Source organism: Centroberyx affinis, unplaced genomic scaffold (genome assembly GCF_046629955.1).
Source record: "Centroberyx affinis isolate AG114_WGS23_722 - 3 ecotype Tasmania unplaced genomic scaffold, CSIRO-AGI_Caff_v1 ptg006056l_1, whole genome shotgun sequence".
Classification (NCBI taxonomy): Eukaryota; Metazoa; Chordata; class Actinopteri; order Beryciformes; family Berycidae; genus Centroberyx; species Centroberyx affinis.
Genome location: NW_027283076.1, coordinates 94,353 through 121,657, shown reverse-complemented (window position 1 = coordinate 121,657; position 27,305 = coordinate 94,353). Strand labels below are relative to the sequence as shown.

General features: G+C 42.5%; 1 protein-coding gene across 1 annotated transcript; it reads left to right on the top strand.

Moving 5' to 3' along the window:
• The first annotated feature begins 391 nt into the window (after positions 1-391).
• Positions 392-26,268, top strand: snx30 (sorting nexin family member 30). Its single transcript, XM_071512059.1, has 9 exons — positions 392-544; positions 6,523-6,747; positions 10,266-10,376; positions 11,032-11,190; positions 13,582-13,771; positions 20,316-20,515; positions 22,613-22,702; positions 23,500-23,652; positions 24,909-26,268. Exons 1-9 carry the CDS (start codon positions 392-394, stop codon positions 24,984-24,986), a joined length of 1,359 nt encoding a protein of 452 aa, XP_071368160.1. The 3' UTR covers positions 24,987-26,268.
• Positions 26,269-27,305: the final 1,037 nt, after the last annotated feature.

Below are 27,305 nucleotides of genomic sequence, written 5' to 3'. Positions count from 1 at the left end.
TCTCGAGATAACGGCATTAAAAAAATAATTGCAAGCACGGCCGTTCTCGGCTTCCGTACTTTCCGTATGGTTAGTATGTTGGTTATCGTTTTTTTACTTTATCTTGTCTGATTCGTCTTCTAAACAGACGATCTTTGGGGGCTTAAACGCCGTTTTGTCGTCACCTGACCGTGTGTTTACTTCCGGGTACGTTTGCCTCCACTTCCGGAGCTGCGCCGTGCGGGTCAGCTGACAGCTGTGTCCAACCAGCGGGTGTAGCATCTCACTAAAGAGACCCAGGCAGAGAGGGGGGAAGAAAAAACAGCCTCTCAACTACAACCGTACCAGCCGCGAGGAACCGGACAGCTTTCCCCCCCCGGACACCCGGCACCGTCTTCCCGCCTCCTGCACCATGAGCGTCGGCGCTCCGAGAGGCCTGGCCAGCTCGGGGCAGAAGCCCATCACCGAGATCCTCCACCCGCTGTCCGCCGCCGAGGAGACGCTCTCCCCGGCGCCAGATGTCACCGTCGGCGGCCACATCCCCGGCAGCGGCGGGGCGGACAAGGTAGAGTCAACCGACGGGTGTTTGGGGAACCGGGGGTGGGGGGGGGGGGGGGGCGTAGAGGAGGATAAACACACAGAAAGTCGTTTTTAACAACGGGGTTTCAAGGCTGACAGGAGTCGTTTTGAGCTGAATTTACCGTGCAAGTAAGTAATGTCCAACTGATGCAAGTTACATGAGGATAGAAAGGCATGATGAGGGGAGAAAGGCATGATGAATTAATGTTTTTGTTTTTTTTGTTTGTAGTTAGTTTACCCCTCCTTTTGATTTACCGCTGAATCACTGTGGGGAATAAATCTGTCCCGTCCCAAATCTATCCCAAAAAGCAGCTTTAATTAACCTTGTGAAGGGTCTCAGGTGGGGAACATGTAAACCAGCTTTGTTTTGTGACAGCGGGGCAGGGCTGGGCGATAATTCGATATTATCGTTTATCGTCTGTCAGTGGAATCGTATCGTCATGATATGCCGATTTTTGGATATCATGACACACAGTTCTGCTGCTCCAAATTGATTATAACTGACATCTTTTTTGAGCTAAATTGATCATATACATCCAAGTAAGTAGTGTCCAACTGATGCATGGAGATACTGTATGTTTTTTTTTTAAAGGGAAGAAAAGCATGGATTAATGATTTTAGGAAAATATTGATTTTGTTTGTGTGTGTTGGTGGTTGATTGCCTTTTGTTGATAGTTCACCCTCCTTTTGATTTGCCACTGCATCACTGTTGCATGCTGGGCGATAATTCAATATTATTGTTTATCGTCTCTCAGTGGAATCATGTGGCGATGACATGTTGACTTGTGGGATGCTGTGACACACAGTTCTGCCGTCTAATCTGATGATAACAAGCAGAATTTATTTAAAAGCTGAACAAAATGAGGTAGGAAACATTTTAAAGGTTAATTGTGTAACATTTCTGCTTTACTGAAACATAATCTGACTAGTAAATATCAGCAGGTTCCTGAATGGTAGTGAGAGAAACAGAGTGAACAGCCGGAGCACACTGCAGAGATTTCTGCATTCAGAAACACAGGAGCGGGCCGAGGCTGATGTTGATGTTGTTGTTATTGTTGTTGTTTGAAGGCCGTCCTATCACACTGTTGGACCCTTCCACGTAGGGCTGGGCGATATGGTTGAATCGATATCATGATAATCATAAGGATTTTTCTCGATATCAGTATATATCACGATATGGTTCATGTATGCAAAATCACGTTCAATAATCAAATTAATGTTCATCTCATTGAACCGAATGGTAATGTTAGGTCGAACAAAACAGAAATATTCAAATAATATTCCTACCATACCTCATTTTATGAGAGTTTGTAAGTAAAATTTGCTTGTCATCATCAATTTAGACAGCAGAAATGTGTGTCACAATATTAAAATATGTTCATATCATCACAATATGATTCCACTGAAAGACGATAAACGATAATATTGAATTATCTCCCAGCCCTACTCCCACGCCCCCTTCTAGCTAATCAACAGCAACAATAAGCGGCTTGTAAATAACAGTTCTGTCATTATTGAATATGTCAGCTAACCTCGCTAGAGGTTCATGTTTTCTAATTCTTTATTTTGTTATTGTGTTCAGCGTTTCCCTTTGTTACGGCTAACGCCTCCGTGCTGCGTGTAGAGAGAGCGTCAGGCCAAGGTCTGTTAAGAAAATCTGCCAGTTTGTTTCTGCCTTGCTTATCGGTGAAGAAACACACATTGGTAAATATAACTTGAGACTTTATTACTAATCTGTAGGGTGTTCTGGTAAATTCGGCAGGTATATAATCCTCCAAACAGCACAGATTTTAATGCACCAGCACATTTATATGCCGGGAAAATGGCGTCACTTCTACAGAACCTGAATGGATAGATCGGTTCTTCCACTGTTTGCTGTGGTAATTTGTCTAGTAAACCATAAAACATCGATTATAGCATTTTAAAGTTTTGTTTCTGTGGTAATGCGAGTCCAGGCAGTAAGGCTGTGAAGTCTGTCACACTCGCTTGAGAACTGAGCAGATGAGTCTGTTAGCAAACTGTCAGAACTCAACTGAAAGCTAACGTTAGCGACGAGGCTAACGTAGCTTTATCAAAGACTCTACTTCTCTCTCTCTAGCTCTTCTAGTCAACATTAGCATGTTAGCAAAACCTAGCTGGTATCGCTAGTGCGGAGGATATGTTGTTGTCATGACAACGCTGAACGAGAGAGGCCAGCATTGGACCAGAAGTTAAGGAATATGATTTGAAAATGTTAGTTTCGTTTGACATCACAGCTAACATTACCATTCGGTTCAATGGGATGAACATTAATTTGATTAGTCAACATGTGATTGTTAGCTGTATAATGTAGAGCTGCAACGATTAATCGATTAGTTGTCAACTATTAAATTAATCGCCAACTATTTTGATAATCGATTAATCGGTTTGAGTAATTTTTTAAGAAAAATAAGTCAAAATGCTCTGATTCCAGCTTCTTAAATGTGAATATTTTCTGGTTTCTTTCCTCCTCTATGACAGTAAACTGAATATCTTTGGGTTGTGGACAAAACAAGACATTTGAGGACGTCATCTTGGGCTTTGGGAAACACTGATCCACATTTTTCACCATTTTCTGACATTTTATAAACCAAACAACTAATCGATTAATCGAGAAAATAATCCACAGATTAATCGACAATGAAAATAATCATTAGTTGCAGCCCTAGTATAGTGATATATATCAATATTGAAAAATATCCTTATGCTATCCTTATGATATTGATTTCAACCACATCGCCCGGCCGTAGCCGCAGTGTAACTCTGTATATAAATGTTTTGGCTGTCCCAAGTTTATTTTTAATTTTTATTTCTATTTTTCAACCTGCCTACCTGAGCCTGACTGTGTTGTTTTGGCCTGGTTACTCATTCAGAGTGATGTCATGATGCAATGCAATGCAATTATCTGAGCCGTCACCCATTACCGCTGCAGGTTCGCACCACAGTGTGAAAAGAGCACTAAAGTCAGCAGGCTGTGTGTGTGTGTGTGAGTGTGAGAGAGAGAGAGAGAGAGAGAGAAAGAGAGAGAGAGGGGAGGAAATGAGTGTGCGGTAGAGATGCAGAGAGAGAGAGTGTGTGTGTGTGTGTGTGTGTGGTGGTGGTGAGAGAGAGAGAGAGAGAGAGGATGCATGAGTGATGGAGAGAGAGGGGTGTGTGTGTGTGTAGCACTTTTCTTGACACTGATTGCATTGGGAAGATGTACACACACACACACACACACACACACACACACACACACACTCTCTCTCGGCAATAAAAGTGGGTGTGGCAGTGAGTGAGCCTGAACAGAAACTGCAGTTGTGGGATGACATTAATATGAACTCCAAAGAACAGAGTTGTTTTTATTTTATTTTTTTAAATGCCTGCATGGTGCAAATTTAGTTTTTGTTTGAAATGTACAGCAGGTGCACTTCCTGTCGTGGCCCTTTCTTCTTCTACTATCACTAAAACATGAAGAAAACCATGAGGAACATGGGATAGCGGCACTCCAACTCCTCTAACTGAGACCCTGTAGATTCTCCCTGTTTGTCCAGATGAACCTCTGCTCGTCTCTTTGGTTTCTTTGGTCTAAAGCATCACAGACCGGCCGCTTGGTGAACATGAGCTGCTGTGAGACGTTCACTGACCTCACTGTGCAGGATTTCTGGGTACTGAAGTTCAGAGTTTTCAAACCGTTACCTCTCGTTCAATCATGGTGAATGTTAAAGGAATAGTTCATCCAAAAATGAAAATCCTGTCATCATCTACTCACCCTCATGCCAAATGAAACACAGGTGAATTTTGTTAGTCCATATAACACACAGGGAGGCTGCAGCACAACTTGGTAGCAGCCTTCTCCAAAACAACTGAAGTCAATGGGGACCTGTTCTTTAGAGCTCCAAAACAAAAACAGCCAAGCAATCACACTGTGAATAGAAAGACCTATACACCATTATTTGTTGCAAATCAATCAGCTGTAGTTCAGATTTGCACTAAATGATGGTGTAAATATACTGTAGGTCTTTTTGGAACTCTGAAGAACTGGTCCCCACTGACTTCAGTTGTTTTGGAGAAGGCTGCTATGGAGTTGTGCTGCAGCCTCCCTGTGTGTTATATGGACAAACTTCACCTGTGTTTCAACTGGCATGAGGGGGAGGAGATGAGGACAGGATTTTCATTTTTGGGTGAACTATTCCTTTAAGCTCATTTTCCAGTTTGCCCTCTCTTCCTTTTGAGATTCCTGTGTTTTTGTGGCAAACTGTAGCTAGAGGGATTTCATAAATGTCCTACATTTCATAAATTTACCTACATTTTCTAAAGTTTTAAATGGGTCTCGTATAGCAGATAAAAAAAACAAACAAGCTTTATACTATCATCAGGTCTGACTGATTCGTACGTCTACATGAAGAAAGAATGAAACTGGGTTGCATAGCACCTTGTTGTAAACCATTTCATAGGAAATGCTTTCAGGCAGAGAAACTCTTCCTCAGCTGAGAGGCTTGAAATGAGGCGGGACGTTTCCACAGAGGAAGTCAGCGATTGGTGAGAAGTGTCCCGTCTAAGGCGGGGATTGGGATATAGACATAAAAATAGATTGTGGTGAAAGTTTTGGTTGAAACTGGTTGAGCTGAGTTTTTTTTTTTTCTTCAGAATCTGACCTTGTAATCATGATGCAGCTATGCTTCTACAGTGTTCTGCCTACTTTCTTGTTCCAGTGTTTGTATTTTCACCTAAGTTAGACACACCTACTCTTGCCCTTGTTTGTCCATTGAGGGCTTTCTGAATTTTGGATAGGATATTTGGATAGAAACTATATTCTATTCACAAAGTACATTTTTTTTTTAAGGCAAATTTGGTTTTTGATATCGTTTGGAGTTGAATGAAAGTGGCGTCTAGACTAAGGGAAGATAAGGGATCTACTGTAAGTCACATGATCACTTCCTCATACTAGTGGGTAACAATCCACAGGGACTTTTAGAAGGGGAGAGAAAAACTCTGGAAAATGGGGTTAACATTCACTGTTAACTGTAATATATAGTAATACAACAGTCAAGGCAGCAGGGATGAAAATTGAATAAAAGTCAAAGGTTATAAAAAGGCCTTACGGTAAAAGTACGTTGTAAGAAGAGATTTAAAAGATGATACTTTACCACTGATCTTTATTTATATTGCACTTTTGGACAACAACTTCTTCTAGATCAGTGGTTCTCAACTTGGGGTCCGGGGACCACCAGGGGTCCTTGAGGGCGTTCCAGGAGGTCCCCAGCAAACTGATGAATTGTTAAACTTCCATTATTTTATTTTTCAAGAAGTGAACACCATTAGAGAATGTAGAAGAATGACTGTTTTGATCATAGTTTCTCTGTTATCTCTCTACCTACAATACAGATAGTCATGGAATTCTGGATAAAATCATATCTGACATTAAAAATATTCTCAGATTTGGGTCCGAGAGACAAAATCTCATCAAATGGGGGTCTGTGGCTCTGATGTGGACTGAATTAGGGGTCCTTGATATGAAAAAGGTTGAGAATCACTGATCTAGATGACGTTCGCTGTCAAAACAGCCTTGTGTGTCTAAACTAAAAGTCCATCATTTATTATAAAGAAAATAAGCTAAAAGATGGTTGCAGTCCCCTCTTTCCCACAGTCGGCGTTTTCTCTCTTAGGAAACGCACCCGTCCCACAGCAAGTCCCTCCGAGAAAAAAAAAAACGTGTTCCATTCACTGGACGAGAACAGAGGTGTCGTGTCAGATGATGCTGCTGCTGCTTCCACCCGCGTGTGTTTGCACGGCATGCGGCTCAACAACAGCCCCCATTGACCGAGGGGGGAAAAAAAAAACAAAAAAAACAACAACAACATCACCATCGGCCGTCGTTTCTATCGGCTCTTTGTTCGCCCCTATTTCCCATGGCGGCGTCCGAATGTGATCTCACCATGCTTCTCTGTCCCCCCCCCCCTGCAGGAAGCCGGCCTGACCAACGGCACGCCGGTGGAGACGTCGAGTCCCGCCTCGGCGTCCTCGCTCTTCAACCGGCTGCAGCTGGACGACGACCCGGAGGCGGAGGCGGAGGCGCGCGCGGACCCCTTCGTCTCCACGGAAACCCGCGACCTCTTCGTCACGGTGGACGACCCGAAGAAGCACGTCTCCACCATGGAGACCTACATCACCTACAGAGTCTCCACCAAGGTCTGCTATCGGCCTGTGTCATGGTGCCGCTTAGGTTTAAAGGTCTTTAAATTGAGAACTGCATTGCTCAATTTCGTGGGTTTAATTCAGTGGTTCTCAACGTGGGGTCCGGGGACCACCAGGGGTCCTTGAGGTGGTTCCAGGGGGTCCCCCAGCAAATTGATGAATTGTTAAACTTCAGCATTATTTCATTTACAAGAAGTTAACACAATTAGAGAATGTGGAAGAATTACTGTTTTGATCATAGTTTCACTGTTATCTCTCTACCTACAATACAGATAGTCATGGGATTCTGGACAAAATCATTTCTAACAATAGAAATATTTTCAGATTTGGGTCTGAGAGACAAAATCTCATCAAATGGGGGTCTGTGGCTCTAATGTGGACTAAATTAAGGGTCCTTGATATGAAAAAGGTTGAGAATCACTGGTTTAGTTAAACAAAGGACCTGTTAATGTAAAGTTTCCCAAATTATTCCAACTGTCAGTATGGTGGAAATTTGAAAAACTTTCCTCTGGTTTCAACAGAATCAAACAGTTTTAGAATTCAAAGAAGCACGTCTCCACCATGGAGACCTACATCCCCTACAGAGTCTCCACCAAGGTCTGCTATTGGCTGGTGTCATGGTTATGGTCTCTGCCCGGTGTCCAGTGGACCAGGTGCTTTGCGATGCGGGGCGTCCTGGTTTAACAGAACAGATGTCGGACTGAATGGAGAGACGAGTGTAGGACCTTTTTCCCGCTTAGGTTTAAAGGTCTTTAAATTGAGAATTGCATTGCTCAATTTCGTGGTTTAATTCAGTGGTTCTCAACGTGGGGTCCGGGGACCACCAGGGGTCCTTGAGGTGGTTCCAGGGGGTCCCCAGCAAATTGATGAATTGTTAAACTTCAGCATTATTTCATTTGCAAGAAGTTAACACAGTTAGAGAATGTAGAAGAATGACTGTTTTGGTCATAGTTTCTCTGTTATCTCTCTACCTACAATACAGATAGTCATGGAATTCTGGACAAAATCATTTCTAACAATATAAATATTTTCAGATTTGGGTCTGAGAGACAAAATCTCATCAAATGGGGGTCTGTGGTTCTAATGTGGACTAAATTAAGGGTGCTTGATATGAAAAAGGTTGAGAGTCACTGGTTTAATTTAACAAAGGACCTGTTAATGTAAAGTTTCCCAAATTATTACAACTGGCAGCATGGTAGAAATTTGAAAAACTTTCCTCTGGTTTCAACAGTTTTAGAATTCCAATCTACTTCCTGGTGTAATGATGTCACCTACACCCAGATTTTTAATGAATGCTCTGTTTGGTCGACAGTATGCATAGTTAATGAGGTGACAATAGCCAGCCGGCTACTTGCCAAACAAGCCAAAATCTCCCCGATTGTTTGCAGGATATTTGTTCCTCAAAGATAGAAATCTTGTCTGCAGTGGAAGGTTCTGCTCTCTGTCCTGCAGGCTTTGTTCCATCTAACATCAAACACTGAACATCATGATGCTCACTGTGTTAGAACTCAACATCAGTCAGCCGACCTGTCAGTGTTCAGGGATTTTCAATCAGCAAGTCATCTGGAAAACATTTTAATAAGATAATTACTCTATCTCCAGATATTGCGAAAATGACAAAATGTTATCTAGCTCGTTATCATGGGAAAACAGCGTAAATAAAATGTATGAGTAGGCTATATGTCCTCAGTGGGCTTCCGTACAAGGAGCTCCAAATCATTAGATAATTGTATAATGTATAATAATATATAATAATTGTACTTTTAAAAATGTTTATTAAATATTTATTTTATTTTTTAAACTTTCATTACTTATAATAACTTTTAATAACTAAAAAAATAATAATGTATAATAATAATGAGATAATTGCTCTATGCCCATTAGTTAATCTTAAATAAAAAAAGAAAATCTAACTTGTTATCACAGGAAAAATAAAATGTATGAGTGTTTGTCCTCAGTGGGCTTCCGTACAAACCTGATATTCAGTGAAGGAGATTTATTTAATAGTTTGTCCTGTCCGCCTGAAACAACTGTATTTGTTTTGACTTCAGCGGAGAGTTTTAGCCTTTCCATCCCATAATGACAGAACCACATTCTGAGGCGGTGCCAGGCGCCCTCAGCTGGCGTCATGGCGACGGTTGCTACGCGCACCATGCTGCCTCTGCTGAAGGGCTTAAAGCAAATATCACATCTGAGTCTAAACGGCCAGTGTTAATGGAGGGGATCTTTAACGCGGACGTGTCAGAAGGTGTGTGTGTGTGTGTGTGTGTGTGTGTGTGTGTGTGTGTGTGTGTGTGTGTGTGTGTGTGTGTGTGTGTGTGTGTGTGTGTGTGTGTGTGTGAGTGTGTGTGTGTGTGTGTGTGTGTGTGTGTGTGTGTGTGTGTGTGCTACATTCCGAGGTCATTGCGGTCCACTTTGTATGTCCTTTAAAAATATTAGAAACATGATAAACTCATCAAAGTGAGACTATATTGTCATTCTTAAAGGGGCATTAACATAATCTATGACTTTTATCAATCTCTATTGGCGACCGAGGACTGGTGACAAGTTGTCAGATCTCTGGCACGGCTTACGGTGCCTGTAATGGATACAAATAATAAAGTCAGATTTTCACAATAGAGACAATAGAGCCACGATAGATTTCACAATAGATAAGCTCGCTAATCAGAGCAGAGATCCAACAGAAACATCTAGTGAAGAGGCGTTATATATCAGACCGGAAAGTGAGTTTTTAATTTGTTTGTCATTGTTGATTTTAGGGCTGAACAATTAATCAAAATTTTATCGAAATCGCAATATGGCCTACTGCAATTTTCAAATCGCAGGAGGCGCAATATTTGTTAAAGGTGAAATGTGTCAAAATACCATTTTAAATTAAATATTGTGGTGCTGCAGAGATGTCCTGGCCTACACATCATATTCTACAGACTTAAGAAAACATCTTTGTTTGGTACAGATCCCCGCAAAAATCACACCATAATCATTTTAATACGTTTTTCAATGAAAATGAGCATAATGATGTAAAAATGATCATTCCCTCGAATATCGCAAATCATATCGCAATTGCAATATCAGTCAAAATAATCACAATTAGATATTTTTTCAAAATCGTTCAGCCCTAGTTGATTTATTGGTTTTGATCAGTAAACCTATCCACCTCCTTCACATAATGTAAAATTTTTAATAGTAATAATGATAATGAAAAACAAAGATGTGTAATTTTAGTCTATTTTTTTTCCTAATAATAATTATTCATATTATTCAAAATAATATAAAAAAAATATTGCGATATTCACAAAACATTGCGATATTCAATATTATCAAACGTCGGCCCAAGTGTAATACCCGGTATTATGGTTTTAGTGCTGTGGACAGTAAAACCTTTTTATTGTATAAAGAGTGTAATTGAAATTTGTAAGTTTAGGGTTTGTGTTTTAGTGTCTCCTAAAAGTCAGGAGTGAGTCCTCACCTGCATCTTAATGATCTTTGTGTTTCTGTCTCTGTCCCTGCAGACGACGAGGATAGAGTTCGACCTGCCGGAGTACTGCGTCAGGCGGCGCTACCAGGACTTTGATTGGCTGAGGATCAAGCTGGAGGACAGCCAGCCAACCCACCTCATCCCAGTAGGTCACATGACCCCCAGATTGGTCACATGACCTTAGATACAGATATACTGATAACACGCTGCTTCCTGTCATGGTTTCCACTGAGAATCTTCTGTTTCCTCTCCTCTCCTCTCCCCTCCTCTCCTCTCCCCACTCCTCTCTCCTCTCTCCTCTCCTCTCCTCTCCCCTCTCTCTCTCTCCTCTCTCCTCCCCTCCCCTGCTCCTCTCCTCTCCTCTCTTCCTTTCTTCTCCTCTCCTCTCCCTCTCCCCTCCTCTCCTCTCCTCTCTCTCCTCTCCTCTCCTCTCCTCTCCTCTCCTCTCCCTCTCCTCCTCTCCTTCTCTCCTCTCCTCTCCCTCTCCTCTCCTCTCCTCTCATCTCCCCTCCTCTCCTCTCCCTCTCCCTCTCCCTCTCCCTCTCCTCTCCTCTCCTCTCCTCCCCTCCCCCTGCTCCTCTCCTCTCCTCTCTCTCCCTCTCCCCTCCTCTCCTCTCCTCTCTCTCCTCTCCTCTCCTCTCCTCTCCTCTCTTCTCCCCTCCTCTCCTCTCCTCTCCCCTCCTCTCCCCTCCTCTCCTCTCCCCCTCCTCTCTTCTCTCCTCTCCCCTCCTCCCCTCTCCCTCTCCTCTCCCTCTCCTCTCCTCTCCTCCTCTCCTCCTCTCCTCTCCTCTCCTCTCCAGCCGTTACCAGAGAAGTTTGTGATGAAGGGAGTAGTGGATCGTTTCTCGGAGGAGTTTGTGGAAACGAGGATGAAAGCTCTGGACAAGTTCCTGAAGCGAGTCGCCGACCATCCAGTCCTGTCCTTCAACCCTCATCTAAACGCTTTCCTCTCTGCTAAGGTAAGGTCTCTCTCTCTCTCTCTCTCTCTCTCTCTCTCTCTCTCTCTCTCTCTCTCTCTCTCTCTCTCTCTCTCTCTCTCTCTCATACATACACATTCAGATATAATTATTAACCTTATACTAAAAAGAAGAAAAGGCCCAAGGCAACTCTTCTTCAGCTGAAAAAGTTTCAGTTTTTACCTCCAATGTGAGTTTTTAACAAATTCGATATGAGTTATGCAATAAAGCCCTTTTAACTTTTGCAATTGAATTCCTTCTTTTTTTGTATAATTTTGAGATTCCCGTACCAGAGCACCTTCTTTTTTTTTTTATCTGAATCCCCACTGAAGCGCTTTTTCTGCTTTCTGCTTTTTGTGTAATTCTTTTTTTATTTGTCAAATTGTGGTTCTGCTTCCTCACTCATTCTTTAATTTCACTTCAATTACCAGGCAACTTTCAACTTTAGTTCAGAAATCACCCAGACATGGAGCGTTCAACGGTTCAAATCCCTCAACAACTACCATTGAAACGCCCTTTAGCAAGGCACTGTATATTTATTGATTTTCCAGTAAACAAATAAACTATACTAATTAAGTATACACATAGGCAATCCATTGTCCATGAGACAATGACTCATTATCTTGAGACTTTGTTCAAACTATTTCAGTATCAATACAGTTCAATACAGTTAACAGTGTGGATCAGTGTCAATATCATTGGCTCACTAAAGATTCTCAGAGGTGCAAACTCTTTTTTCCTCTATTGTATTTTTCTTCATCATGTCTCCTCTTCCCTCCTAGCCTTTAAAAATAGAACCCAATGTGCACAAAATTTTATTTAATTACTGTATTTCCTCTAATATTGGCCCGGGCCTTTATTTACCTCAGCTGCAGAGGGTACCAGGCCTTTATTGGAAGCAGGCTTATATTAGAGACAGGCCTTTATTTCTAATTCCCTCTGTTTGATAAGTATATTTTTTGTTACTGCGATGCATTACGATAATTACGGTAATCGACGACGGCGCGCTCCAGAGACTCCCGCCAGGCATCAGGAGTTTACCGGTATCCACCGTTGTTTTTAGCTGTGACCAGCAGCTCTATAGCTCGCTCTGTCGGTCGGTCGGTCAGTTGGTCCATAAAAATGTCCCCACCCTTTGGCGGCCTATAGCCTCACAGTGTGTGTTCGTGGTCGCAGCTATGGTGAATTCACGCTTGTTTCCTTTGTTTTTTTCCCCGGCCTGTATTTGGAGCCGGCCTTTATTTGTTCGTGTCAACCGCGGCCCCGGCCATTATCGGAGACCCGGCTTTTAATTGACTACCGGCCACTATTAGAGGAAATACGGTATACAACAGATCGTCTCCCCCGAGCGATCTGATTGGTTAAAGGCGTGTTGGAGTGGGAGCCAGGCTTTTGTTCTGCCAACTGGTAACTGAGATAACTTGGCTGTGGCTCGAATGTTTTGAAATCTCTGTTGCACACATATCCACAGACTGATGAATGTCCTCTCAGCTATTATTGCTATATTAATGTGTGTGTGTGTGTGTGTGTGCGGGTGTGTGTGTGTGATTTATCCATGTCTGTCATCATCCACAAATCCTGACTCTTGAACTCGCCAAGACACAAGACAAGACGAGACTTTATTGAACCCCGTGGGGAAAAACGAGGTCGTTGCGGCAGTAAAATATCAGGATTCACCAGGGAAAAAATGAAAGTAGAACATAAGCACACGAGTAGAATATATAATAGGTAACAACGCATAGAAATAATAGAATAAGTAATTCAAGAAAGCAATAAAATAGAATGGGAACAACTTTGGAGTTTTGTAAAAATGCTGCTGACAATTTCAACACGTTAAATAAACTATAGTTCAAGTTCATTTAAAGTGCATTATCCCAACACACTTAACACAAGAAAAACTTAAAAGAACAGTAACAACAGCTCATATCATATAGAATATGATATAATGTCATATAAGATGGTATAAAACAAGGATGAAACAATACAAAGGAAATAAAACTGTACATAAGGAAGAATTTAGGGAATAAGTATGTTTTAACTTTTGCCCTGAAAACAGAAATAGAGCTATAAGAGTGGGAAGTAAGGGAAGAATTGATTACTAACATGTATTTACTCACAGTTGTTACTTCCAGATATTACCAACAGTCGTGATTGCTCATTTAAATATGGATTACTAAGTGTGAAATATAAATAAGGTCAACTCTACTTTTTATGTAAAAATTCACTTTGCCTGTTCACAGAATGAAGAATGTCCTCTCGGGTATTTTATCGCTCTATTTTGTGTGTGAGTGCAGATGACTGAGTGTGTGTTCACGCTTGCACTATGTGAATGTGTGTGTGTGTCTTTTGGTAACGTGTGTGTCGCTCTGTGTGTGTGTGTGTGTGTGTGTGCAGGACCTGAACAAGCGGCAGGGCCTGGCTCTGCTGACCAAGGTGGGCGAGTCGGTGAAGCAGGTGGCCGGCGGCTACAAGCTGCGGGCGCGGCCGGCCGAGTTCTGCGCCATGGGAGAATATCTGGACACCTTCAGCCAGAAGCTGGGGACCATCGACCGCATCGCCCAGAGGATCCTGAAGGAGCAGACAGGTGACCGGACTAGGGTTGGGCGATGTCTACCAAATTGGCATATGACGATGTCCACAGTGAAGCATCGCGATGGACGGTGATATCGTCGTTTGGGGGGGGGGATTTTATAGACGAACAACCCACTGAGCAAAAGACGTGATTTCAACGTTGTGTCCATGCTTTAGCTCTCATATAGCCCATGATCATTACAGCTATGTATAGACCTATTTTAGACCAAGCAGTAAATACATTATTACAATGAATAAACATCTGTAAATACCAAAAATATGCGCCAGAGAAGTCCTGTAGACTAGCCCACAAGATAATTATCTGAGCACAAGAAGTCATTTCAACATCGCGTCTATGCGTAGCGACGTAGACATCTAATAAACTTTCACTTTTAACCCTATTTAAACTTAATTTAGCCTAGACGGCTATGGGCCATTTAGACGTTTTAAACGTCTAATCAACATAAAATTGCTCAGTGGGGTGTTACACGCCACTGCCAAATTCTACCCGCATTTGGCGGGTGGGCAGGTGCTAATGTCAAGCCCTGATCACGATATTAGCTCCATTTTATTCTGCTGCTCTCCTGGTTCCAGACTCCTGAACCTCGAACCCAGAGAGTCTGGTGTTTCCCTAGTCAACGGCTTGTTCTTGCTCTGAGAAACAATCGAGCCAATCAGAGCCTTTGTTGGCGGGACTAAAGTTTGAACCGTTTGTGCGACGCTTTTTCATTGGTGTTTTTCGGCAGATTTGTTGAAATCGCCCCCTTAACCAACAAATTGTCTTTGCGAAAACTATATTTTTGTCACCAATTTTTCGTTTTTACAAACTCAAACTCACTAAACTCGTGAGCCAGCTGAGTGAAACTAGTCATGCTGCTGAATTGTTTTTAAGTGAACGGCTTTCTTTATGTTTATGCCAATGGATCGAAGAAAATAATCTAATATTTATCAATAATTTTAAATAGGCGAAAAAAAGTGAGAGATTCGTTTTTTTATAAACATCGCACAAAAAGTTCGGAACTTTGTGTTTGGTAGATTATTTCTCTGTTGTAACAATGCTTCTTGGCAATACATTTTATACCGTTGGAAAGCCTGTTTATTTCCCTTTTAAATGGTGCCCCATTTGTAAGGAACATGCATTTGTGGGATGAGCAGCACAGCTGAGTATGTGGGTTGCGCTCATGAAAAATTTGCCAAATCTTCTCTGCCAATGCCAAACAGCTTATTCTGCTGTTGCTATTGACTCTTGTTTTGAGCTTCCGGTCCCCCAGGTGCTGACAATCAGGTACCTGATTGGCACCTGCACTGGAACCTGAATATGTGGAGGAACGTTATGTTCAGCGATGAGTCCAGATTCTGCCTACGGAAGTTGGATCGTAGGGTCAAAGTGTGGAGAAGACGGGGAGAACGCTATGCTGATTGCTGCACCGATAGAGTAACACACAGCTTATTCTGCTGTTGCTATTGACTCTTGTTTGGTGTTGTTTGGTGGATTGGATGATTGAAGTCTATCAGTAACAAGGAAGAAACAAGACATATTGGCAATTTTACAATTTATTCATTTACCAAACAGTCAGGAGCCTCAGTAGCGTGTGGAAGAACCATACACAGCCACAACAGCCTGGCACCTCCTCCTCATGCTGGTCACCAGCCTGGTCACACACTGCTGTGGGATGGCATTCCACTCCTCAACCAGGATTTGTCGCAAGTCAGCCGACGCGGTTGTGTCGGTCACTCTAGCACGAACAGCACGCCCAAGCTGATCCCATAATTGTTCAATTGGGTTGAGGTCAGGACTGTTGGCAGGCCATTCCATTCTCTCTACTCCCAAATTCTGGAGGTAGTCTCTGATAAACCCCGCTCTGTGGGGGCGAGCGTTGTCATCTTGGAGGATGGAGTTCGGTCCCAGACTGTGGAGATATGGGATCGCCACCGGTTGCGGAATCTCATCTCGATATCTCTCTGCATTGAGATCGCCTCCGATGATGACAAGCCTCGTTTTTCCAGTGATGGAGATGCCGCCCCACACCATCACACTGCCTCCACCAAAAGGTGTTACTCTATCGATGCAGCAATCAGCATAGCGTTCTCCCCGTCTTCTCCACACTTTGACCCTACGATCCAACTTCCGTAGGCAGAATCTGGACTCATCGCTGAACATAACGTTCCTCCACATGTTCAGGTTCCAGTGCAGGTGCCAATCAGGTACCTGATTGTCAGCACCTGGGGGACCGGAAGCTCAAAACAAGAGTCAATAGCAACAGCAGAATAAGCTGTTTGGCATTGGCAGAGAAGATTTGGCAAATTTTTCATGAGCGCAACCCACATACTCAGCTGTGCTGCTCATCCCACAAATGCATGTTCCTTACAAATGGGGCACCATTTAAAAGGGAAATAAACAGGCTTTCCAACGGTATAAAATGTATTGCCAAGAAGCATTGTTACAACAGAGAAATAATCTACCAAACACAAAGTTCCAAACTTTTTGTTCGATGTTTATATCGTCAAAAATCTGCTTTGTCGGCGTTCCTTTATGTGCTAGAAGTGTGATTTTCAGACTGTTCCTCCAGACAATGGCTGTGAATAGAAAGAGAAAAAAACACAATTCTCCAGTCTCCTCTGCCGGAGCAACAGATCACAGAATCACTGATTTGGGGGTTTTATCATGGAGGAAGAGACACAACCCAAGACTCTACCAGAGTTCAACATCACTTTAATGGGTGAAGTGAGCTGCTGTAGTGTTTGGTTGTAATAAAAACCTGCAGACTCTCGGGTCTCGATGGGTTGACAACCACCGGCTTAATATTTACAGAACTCATATCTGTATAAACCCGTCGTCTAGTGAGATGCTGCGATGTCTCCGTCTGTTTTGGGGCTTCAGAAGTCTTGTAGTCTGTAGTGAATCTGCAGTGTTTACAGAAGGTGCTTGTTTCCGTATTGGAGGAGAACTGATGGGGGCTGTAGATACTGTCGGCTCATGAGCTGACAGTGTGTGTGTGTGTGTGTGTGTGTGTGAAAAACACTTTCCATGCATTCCTGCCTCGGCAGCCTGGACCACAGCCACCAGCCTCTCTGATGTCTAATTTCCAAATAAAGATTTTGCAGTCGGACAGACAGATCCAGATCCGCCCTCTCCACTGTGGGAAAGGGGAGACGGAAAGCCGATTCCCGGTCCGGCCGGAGCGCCAGACTAAATTTTAATGTTGCAGAACTGTAGGAAACAGGTTTATGTCCCGTCTGAGTCTGTCTGTCTTCAGTTCCCTGCTTGTCGATTGGATTTAAGTCAATTTTTACCCTAACGACATCCTGCGATTTGTGGTCACAGCCAGCGGTGAAGCAACAACTTGTAAATATTAGGCATCACACTTGGCACGTAATTGTGTACGTAATTTTCCAAGTCATAAAATTTTTTATTACAGAATGAAATTGTTCAAGAGTACGTTCATCACTTCATACTGCAAATAATGCTGCTTTAGTGGTCTGATTCTAATTGTAAAAATAATATGTGGTAATGACATTGAGTCATTGGGTCGGTACAGAAATTAGAGCCATTAAGTCGTCTAGATACATATTTCAGTTTTTTTTTTTTTTAAATAACCGCAAAGCATTTCATGTGGGCGGATTCTCTTAATTATCTTAATTATCTCTTCATTATCTCTTATTTTTATCACCCATAAAAATGATCATCTAATTTGCATGGAGAATTACAGAATCTGTGTTCCAGTGTGTTGCTGTCAGAGGTGGGGACTCGAGTCACATGACTTGGACTCGAGTCACAGTTTTAATTGCTTGAGACTTGACTTGACTTGGGTTCTGGTGACTTGGGACTTGACTCTGACTTGTACTTTGATGACTTGAAAAGGTTTCTAAAGTCTTGACTTGAGATCTTGTGTTTGTGTAAATTACTTAGATTGAAAGGATGGACTTGACTTAGTAATCCACATTTAGACTTGGGACTTGACTTGAGACTTGTTCCTCAAGATTTGAGACTGACTTGGGACCCGAGCAAAGTTGACTTGGTCACACCTCTGGTTAATGTAGAATAAACCTTTTTCACAAACATGGCTGATGTTCTTCTGCAGGTTACAGATCGGTCCTCACCATTGTCAGCAATGTTAAGAAGCCAAGTCTCTGTCTGTCATCACTTATATTGTGTTTCAACATAGTTTATAACACAATACAAATGTTGTCACTGACATATATTTCTGTTTCTGTTGTCAGATGACTGCAACACTATAAAAAGTGATTTGATAGAGGGTCAAAATGTCAACAGCCCACAAATTACCGTTAGCCAGTTAGCATTTTGTGAACTTCGGTCAAATCACTTTTTTATAGTCATACCGTCATGTGACAACAGAAACAGAAGGATAGTTATGTAGACCAGAGTTACTTCAAACTGGAATCGAGAATACTTGATTCCAACGTCGCTAGTTCTTTTTTTAGACTTTGTCATTTTTACGGTCTGTGATTCTGAGGCAGGCAGGAGCCACGTTGACCACCATGAGGAAATTGGGTCGCTGCAGCAACAAAATCGAATAAGATTCAGCAGAGAAAAAGAAAAGAAAATAGGATGTAAGCATACAAATGGAATATTAAATGAGCCATAAAAACAGTAGAAATAATAAAAAATACTAAAACAATGAAAGGACTAGAATTTCGGAGTTATGTCACACTGCTGACAATTTCAGTTTACATTTATGGATTTAATTACAGTTTCTACTTACAATATAGTCTCAGTTGTTTGAGTTACTACATATGAAATATAAGTAGTATATAAGTAAGTATGTTTTGCTGGTTCCACGGTGAACATTAAGCAGTTCACCAACAGTTCACCACAGCTCTGTGAACCAGCAGGCTGTTTCATGTGGGATTTCTATAGAAAGACTGGCAGGTAGTGACGACATGAGGCAGGGAGACTGTTAGAGATACAGAGGCTGAGCTGTTGTGTCACAAATCTCCTGTCAACCACATCTTGCACCATCATGGCGGAACATTGCAGAACTGACTGTGTGCAAATAATGTTGAAGAATAACAAGCAGCTAGAAACGGAGAGCTAGCTGATGCAGCTTGTTGTGGTGTGGCTGTAGATCCATTCAGTATCGTTCTCAGTAAAAGTGAATAGTGTGATAAGGTGGATTTGTTTCCAAATGTAGGTTACTGTGACACAGTAAACTGTCTTGTCTTTAGCCCTAGTCTCTACTCCAAAACATGAAGAGTTGTAGCTTGAGAAGAGTCAGCTCAGTTAACCTGAACAAACTGTTAGCTAGCTAACTAGCCAGCAAACACACTGATGTGAACATGCTAACGCTAGCTGCTACTAGATACGTTAGCTAGTGTGCTAATCAGATGTGTTAACAACAAGACAGTGATGGTGAGCTGACCAGATGCTATGGTTAGCCAGCTAACAAGCTGACATTATCTAAACACTAAATCAGTCAGATGGATCAGTGATGAAATGATCAGTTCAGTCAGAAACAGACAGAAATTAACCGTCTCTTCAGTTCTACAGAGACGGACGAGTTGTACTTGTAGAAATGCGACTACACTGTTCACTCCTGTTGTTGCCCAGGAGCTGAAGACCTCCAACATGGCCGCCAGAGAGAGTGCTCCGTCACCTGAAAACCTTGCATAGACAGGTAGAAAGCATTAGAGACAGTGGAACGACTGATTTAAGAGTGTAATCTCTTTGTGCTACTGGATATATTGGAAATACAAATTTCCTACTTTGAAATTTCACATGAACTCTCTGGATGATGAAGTCGGAAACTCTGAGAAAGTTTTGCTACCTGTTTCTCAGTTATGACACAACGCTGACCTTTAACCTTCTCAACAAGGTGAAACATAAAGTTTTGTGTCAGCAGCAGAGGTGGGGACTCGAGTCACATGACTTGGACTTGAGTCCCAGTTTTAATTCCTTGAGACTGCATGAAGAGAAGACTTGACTTGACTTGGGTTCTGGTGACTTGGGACTTGACTCTGACTTGTACTCTGATGACTTGAAAAGGTTTCTAAAGTCTTGACTTGAGATCTTGTGTTTGTGTAAATGACTTAGATTGAAAGTGATGAGATTTGTTCCGGCAGACGACTGAATTTAAATTCTGTTTTCTGAATTTGTATGGAATGATTGAATTTATTGAAGTTGAAACTGATTATAGAAATCAAACTCATGATGCTCTTACCAGGTTTTTATCCTATTAAAACCATATTGCATTGAAAAGTCCTAGATATTTAGTTTTCTTTAAGATATTAAATTGATACTGGACTCTTGATTTGTTCTGACTTGACTTGCTGTTCTACATTTAGACTTGAGACTTGACATTAATGACATGGACTTGACTTGGACTTGACTTGGTAATCTACATTTAGTCTTGAGACTGGACTTGAGACTTGTGCCTCAAGACTTGAGACTGAAGTCCCAGATGCCGGACCTTCCCACCAGGCACATGAACGCACCAATCACCTCTCTGCCTTTTCTTCTTGTCTGTCTTTCTTTCTTTCTTCTTTGCTCTACTCATCTCTACTCTCTGTCTGTCTACCCGCCTCTCTCCCTCCACCAGAGTACCTGACGGAGCTGCGTGAGTACGGGGCGGTGTACTCCAGCTGGGCGGGGTCGGAGGACGAGCTGCGGCGCCCCGTGGAGGGCGTGGCCGGCTGCGTGACCACGTGCTGCGGAGCGCTGGAGGACCTGAGTGAGAACATGAGCCAGGACTTCCTGCCCGTCCTCAGAGAGTACGTCCTCTACATCGACTCCATGAAGGTGAGCGGGACGGGGGGCGGGACGGGGGGGCGGGACGGGGGGCGGGGGGGGGGGGGGAGTGCTCTGTGTTTGTTTGAAGGTGGAAAGAAGCACCTAAAAATATATTCATACCACATAGAAAAGTGAAAAGTGCTCTTAAATAAACACAGAAAACAGTATAAAAGTCGCTGTAAAGCTCTGCCTTTTCCACCCAGTCAGCTGTAGTTTTGGGGGGAAAATATGAGAGAAGAAATGGTTTACCCTCCTACTGTAATGGTGCAAACATTAACACACACACACACACACACACACACACACACACACACACACACACACACACACACACACACACACAAACACGCGCGCAAGAACAGGGTTTTTCCCAAGTTGTGTTGATTCTGTAAAGGTGAGAACATTTTTGTGGATTTAATAATTTCCCAGGTTGTTTTACTCTGTTTAAATATTAACTACTAAGAACACAGACACACAGACAAGCGTCTTTACACACACACACACACACACACACACACACACACACACACACACACACAGTTCAGGCATATAAACACACACATTGTGTCAGAGTGTGTCCTTCATGTCGCCACACAGTCAGAGAAAGACACAGACTGACTTTCTCCAGCTGAGTCACCTTTGAGCCTGATATTAGAGGAAGTGGAGTCACAGACTCAGCGCTTCCTCCTGATTCAGCATGACTCTTCCTCTCTCTCTCTGTTTCTCTCTCTACATGTCTCTCTCTGTCTCTCTCTGCCTGTCTCTCTCTGCCTGTCTCTCTCTCTCTGTCTCTCTCTCCCTCCCCTCTCTCTCCTCTCTCTCTCTCTATCTCTCTATGCCTGTTTCTTTCTGTCCCTCTCTCTTTCTGTCTTTCTCTCTCTCTGTCTCTCTCTCTCTCTGCCTGTCTCTTTCTGTCTCTCTCTCTCTCTCTCTGTCTCTCTCTCCCTTTCTCCTCTCTCTGTCTCTCTCTCCCTACCCTCTCTCTATCTCTCCTCTCTCTCTCTATCTCTCTCTGCCTCTCTCTTTCTGTCCCTCTCTCTTTCTGTCGCTCTCTCTGTCTGTCGCTCTCTCTGTCTGTCTGTCTCTCTATCTCTCTCTGCCTCTCTCTCTGTCTGTCTCTCTCCTCTCTCTGTCTGTCTCTCTCTCTCTCTCTCTCTCTCTCTCTCTCTCTCTCTCTCTCTCTCTCATAAAAACAGTAATGAAAACAGTAAATTATTATAAGATCATAACAATCAGATAGATATAGTAAAGCAGGGAAAGTAATTAAACTATAAAACAGTGTTGGCAGGTTATAATTCAGCCTGCTGTGAAATATTGAGCCATCAGGTGCAGCTGCTCACTCTTTTCACTCTTTTCTCCAAGTAGAAGACACATTATTCTTGGTTTTCAAGTTCATTAAAGTCTGGTACATTTCCCAAGATTTGCGGAAAAATGTCTGCTCTTTAATGTTCATATTTTTCACAGAATATTTCTCTCTCTCTCTCTCTTTCTGTTTCTCTCTCATTTTTCTCTCATATTAGCTCTTTCAGAAACGTTTCCGCGTCACCGTACATCATGCTGATAACACAGCGACAAAACCGGAAACCAAAAAAAACAGATTGTGGGACATTTGAGGGGATGAAGAGGAACACTTTAAACCAGTGGTTCTCAACGTGGGGTCCGGGGACCACCAGGGGTCCTTGAGGGGGTTCCAGGGGGTCCCCAGAAAGTTGAATGAATTGTTAAACTTAATTAATTGTTAAAATTAATTAATTGTTAAACTTATCTTAACTATCTTAATTGTTAAACTTAATTGTTAAACTGTCATTTCGTTTACAAGAAGTTAACTCAATTAGAGAATGTAGAAGAATGATTAGTTTCACTGTTATCCCTCAATACAGATGGGAATTCTGGACAAAATCATATCTGACAATAAAAATATTCTCAGATTTGGGTCTGAGAGACAAAATCTCATCAAATGGGGGGGTCCGTGGCCCAAATGTGGACTAAATTAAGGGTCCTTGATATTAAAAAGGTTGAGAATCACTGCTTTAAATAAAATCCCAGTCGAGTTTTCCTGACTTGCCTTCTAAAGTTTTACCGGCTGATGGTTTCTGTTGATTTCAGAACGTTTTGAGGAAGAGAGACCAGAGCCAGGCGGAGTACGAGGGCCGACTGGAAGCCGCCGTGTTGCGCAAACAGGAGGACAGAACGCCTGTAAGCCTCTTCCCTAATTTCTGACCCGCATCCTTCTGTGGTTTTGCCCAATTCTGCTCTCTAATAAAACCAAATCTACCCTCCGCTAATCCTGTACTGCCCAGGCTCCTGTAGCTGAACCCCCTGCTTAGTGGAGCGTTGTAGCGGTTCAGTCTAGGGATGGGCATGAGTACTCGAGTACTCGATTTGGACGTCAGTATTCGTTCAACGGATAGAGTACTTGCATTTTTTTCTTTTTTTGCTTTGTAAAAAAAAACATATATGTGTATAATATAAGCGTAAATTGACCCTGTTCTATATTAAAAGTTAAAATTTTTTGCCTGGTCGCCATTCTGCCAAAATTCCGTCATTTAAATATTGTTAACTTTTTAATAGATTTCTTATGTATGTTAACTTTGAATTTATGGTTTAATAGGCTAATTGAAGCCTGGTTGTTCAATAAATGAATTTCAAATTGCACTTGTTTTCCGTTGTTTAATGCTTTTACATAAATGTGAAAGCATTAAATAGTAATAGATATTTTTACAGGCCTATAGCCTACGAAATTAACTGTTTAGTGTTAGCCAAACTTTGGTCTCGCTTGTGTGTTTCCAGTCGGACACGGACCCCGACCCGCATTTTCGCTTGGGTGTTCATTTCGGACCATATTCTTATGTGCGAGTACTCGAGTACTCTATAATCATTTAATGCGAGTACTCGAATATTGAAATTACTTTAAATGCCCATCCCTAGTTCAGTCCTGTATTTTGTCCCCTCGAGGCCCCTGTAGTTGTAGTTTCTCTGTCTTCTCCCTGCAGGTGCCGGTGGAGGTGGAGAAGTGCCAGGACAAAGTGGAGTGCTTCAACGCCGACCTGAAGGCGGACTGGGAGCGCTGGCAGAGCAACAAGAGGCAAGACTTCAAACAGCTGCTCACCGGCATGGCCGACAAAAACATCAACTACTACGAAAAGGTGAGCAGGCGACTTAACCCTCATCCTACCAACATATTTAACATACAAGGACTACCGAATAAACTACTGTAAGAAACAACCATCATAGCAAAATGTTGACTTATTTCTTCTCAAAACATTATTAGTTATGTAATTAATTTCATCTGAAAAAAAAAAAACAGATTATTATTATTTTAGGAAAGTTACAGTTAATTAAATAATGTATTGTATTTGTGACGTTGAACATCATCTTACCTTAGGAAGAGCAGTATTTAGGGTCACAGAGCACATGAGGAAATCTGTGTCTGCTGTATCTGTGTCTGTCTCCTTCAAAATGACTGACAGAGAGCCCCTACCCCCCCTGATAGTGTGTGATACTTTAAATTAGGATTCCATCTATTAAAACTGCATAGGCGGAATTGGGTGCTTTTGACTGGAGGCCCCCAGGACCCAAATACATTGGTATTTTTAAAAAGCACTAATTAAAACAGAAACAGAAAACAATGATATGAAGTCATTAGGAACAAATTGATTGACAAAGTCATGAAAAATTGGAATGATAGAATAAAGCACCTGTGAGATATGACAAAAAGTATAGCTCTGGGGTCTGTGGGTACCCCAGAGGGAGGATGAGGGTTGAGACACCAGTGTCTTCTCACACATCAAACACACTCAGATTGTCTGTGTTCCTCATGGAGAATGAAACCTATTCCTTTGAAATATCAGCTATACTTTTGGGAAACTCCTCCTTAACATCTTGGCCAACTAAATTATCAACTTTGAAACTAAATAGACTCCAAATCTAATTTACAAACTCTGGAAAGTAGTAACAGAGTAAAGATTTGGATTATTCAGTCTCCATCTTTGTCCCTCAGCCTCACTGCTGTGGTGTTTCTGCATTGACACTTCCCACAGATCACCTGTCAATCAAACAGTGTGGGCGGAGCTTGGATTTTCTTGTTGATGCAGTTTGAGTTTCTCTCTTCTTTGTCTGTTCAGCCATGGCGGCTATCACTGCTCATGCAAGCTACCCAGTTCTTCTTCTTCTTCTGTTGATTCCAAACAAACCGGAAACGTGAAAGAAGATAGAAAGAAGCAGAATAGATATTTATTTAAATGAAAATGTCACAGATTACGACTTAAAATGTTTCTCTTCTGTCTATCACTGCATCTCCCTCTCTCCCCGCCTCTTTCCCGCTCTTCTTCTTCTCGTTTTTCCTCCCATCTTCTTCTTCTGTTGTTTGCCCCCCCCCCCCCCCCACACCCCTCCTCCTCAGTGCCAGGCAGCGTGGGAGTCTCTCATTACTCTGCTGCAGGACAAACAGACTGAGGACAAAACAAATGAGACGAACTGAAACTCGTACGTCTCCTCCCTCGTATCTCTGCCCCTGTCTCTCTCTCTCACTCTCTCATACACATTCACACACACACACACACACACACACACACACACACACATACACACACTCTCTCTCTCATGCCAAGGAAAAGGACCAATCGGGCAGCGGATCTAAGTGCTGGACTTTGCCCCTGTTCCCCTGTGGGATGATGGGACAGTGGAGTCGTCTTTCTCAGCGACCTGGAGGCGGAAACGAAGATGTAAAGAGAGGAGTGTACAAAGACAGCAGAGGAGGAGGAGGAGGAGGAGGAGGAGACACCTACTATGTACAGATATTTTCTTTCTTTTTTTTTTTGTTGTTGTTGTTCTTATTGACTTTTTTGTATTTTGTACTTCCAGCTAACAATCGGTTGCCAACGCTACTCTGTCTTTACCCTCGGCCGCTCTCTGGACTCGGACTCGGCTCTGCTCCGACCTTCTGTCCGCTCCCTCCCTCCATTTTTTTTATTTTTTTTTATTTTTTGCGTCGGTGGTGGATCTTAATGTTTTCAGTGCAGGAGCCAAAAGAGAAGCTGAAGAAAACATTGTTATTGTTGCTAAAGGAGAATCAGGCCTGTAATCCATCTTAGGTTCCAACTAGGGTTCGACCGATATCGATGTTTGAAGGCAAATGCGGATATTTTGTGCGGATATTCAGTATCTTTACATTTAAATGGCAAGTATTCACTGTTTCCCCTCCAGAGTTTTCTTCTCCTCAGGGTGTAAAAGCCTCTGAAGCAGCATTCAGAGCATCATGGGACACTAAAACTCTCCACTGAAATCCAGAATTGATGAGATTCTGTTAGTGTCAGCAGCTCTTTAAGGCAGAGAGACACCACACACCTGTTCACTGGTGGAGAAACTCTGGGAGACATTACTGCCTTTAAATGAAGAACTAATTTATAAAAAAAAACCATAACTGAACAATTAAATTACTAAATAAAATGTAATTGCAGGTTTTACAGACTTTCCTGTAGCTGCAGTCAAGAGAGGAACCTCCATCATATTGGCTGTGAACATGACTGGCCGATATCTGATATTTAATAAAAGGTCAATAACGGTCCGATATATTGGCGAATCGATATATCAGTCTGCCCCTAGTCCCAACCCATAACTTGAGAAACCTGGATCGAGAGTCTTAGATATTATTATTATTATTATTATTATTGTTATTATTCAGATCTGGGCCCAGTTTTCTAAAAGCATTCTGCTACTAAAATCTTCCACTGTTCTCCATTTTAAACTGTTCAGGCCTTAAAAATTTGGGAAGGAAGCGTAGTGAGACGCCCGGGCCAGATGTTGAACCACGTTTATCTGGGTAACGGTTTGCCGAGATGTACAGTACATCACCGCAGAAGTGTTTCGACATCGGTAACGGCCTCAAGTAGTTCTTCCTCCTCCGGGTCTTGTACATTTTGAACCGCTCACTTAAGAGGCAGGTGCTGATGCTGACTGAGAGCGCCGTGATACAAAATGTCCGAAACCACAGCAGCCAGTAGTCATGTTTTTTTTTTTTTTGTCCGTATCGCCTGTAGGTGACGCATACTGTCAAACAAAACTCAGAGACCAGTCACCGCTCCTGTTTTATGAATCTTTTTTTGCCTTTAGACCCCTTTTAGTGTCACCTGGAAAAGGAAACAGATCCAGGAGAAGCAGGCAGATGGACCGCTCTCTCCTCTAGAGACGGTTTCATCACACGGTTTAGTCCTGTGAGCTTCACAACATGAGCGATTACTTAACTGGGAAGGCAGAAGACCTCAAAACGAAAACCTCAGTCGGTTCCTCCTCAAAGGGAAACATGATGCAGGATTTCTGGGCCTCCATAATATATTTTTGAATTTCCCCCGTGGAAAAGACAGGCGGAGGAGTTTCACTTGACGATGACGACACACACACACACACACACACAGGTGGGGAGTGTCTGAGTCGAGTGTGGAGCTTCATCAGGGAGCTGATGAGCAGAGATCGTTTTCTGATTTTACTGCAAAAGCAGCACAGATGACGAGAGCAGATTTGTCCATTTATATACAGTATATTATATTTATGTTTTGAGAAGAAAGTGCAGCAAAGCAGAGAAGTAAACAGCAGAGCAGCACCACCTGGTGGCAGATCACTTCATAGTTTTTCATCTTTCAGATTCTAATGGTTGCTGTACAGTTTATTACCCTTTTTCTTTCATTTCATCCCCTAAAGTTTGACTGTGGCCATTTATACGTGCAGGAGGGATTTCACCTTTAACTGCGTAGAAGTCAGTTTGGGAAGCTGAACCGAAGTGCAAGAGTCTCTGGTCTGGCTT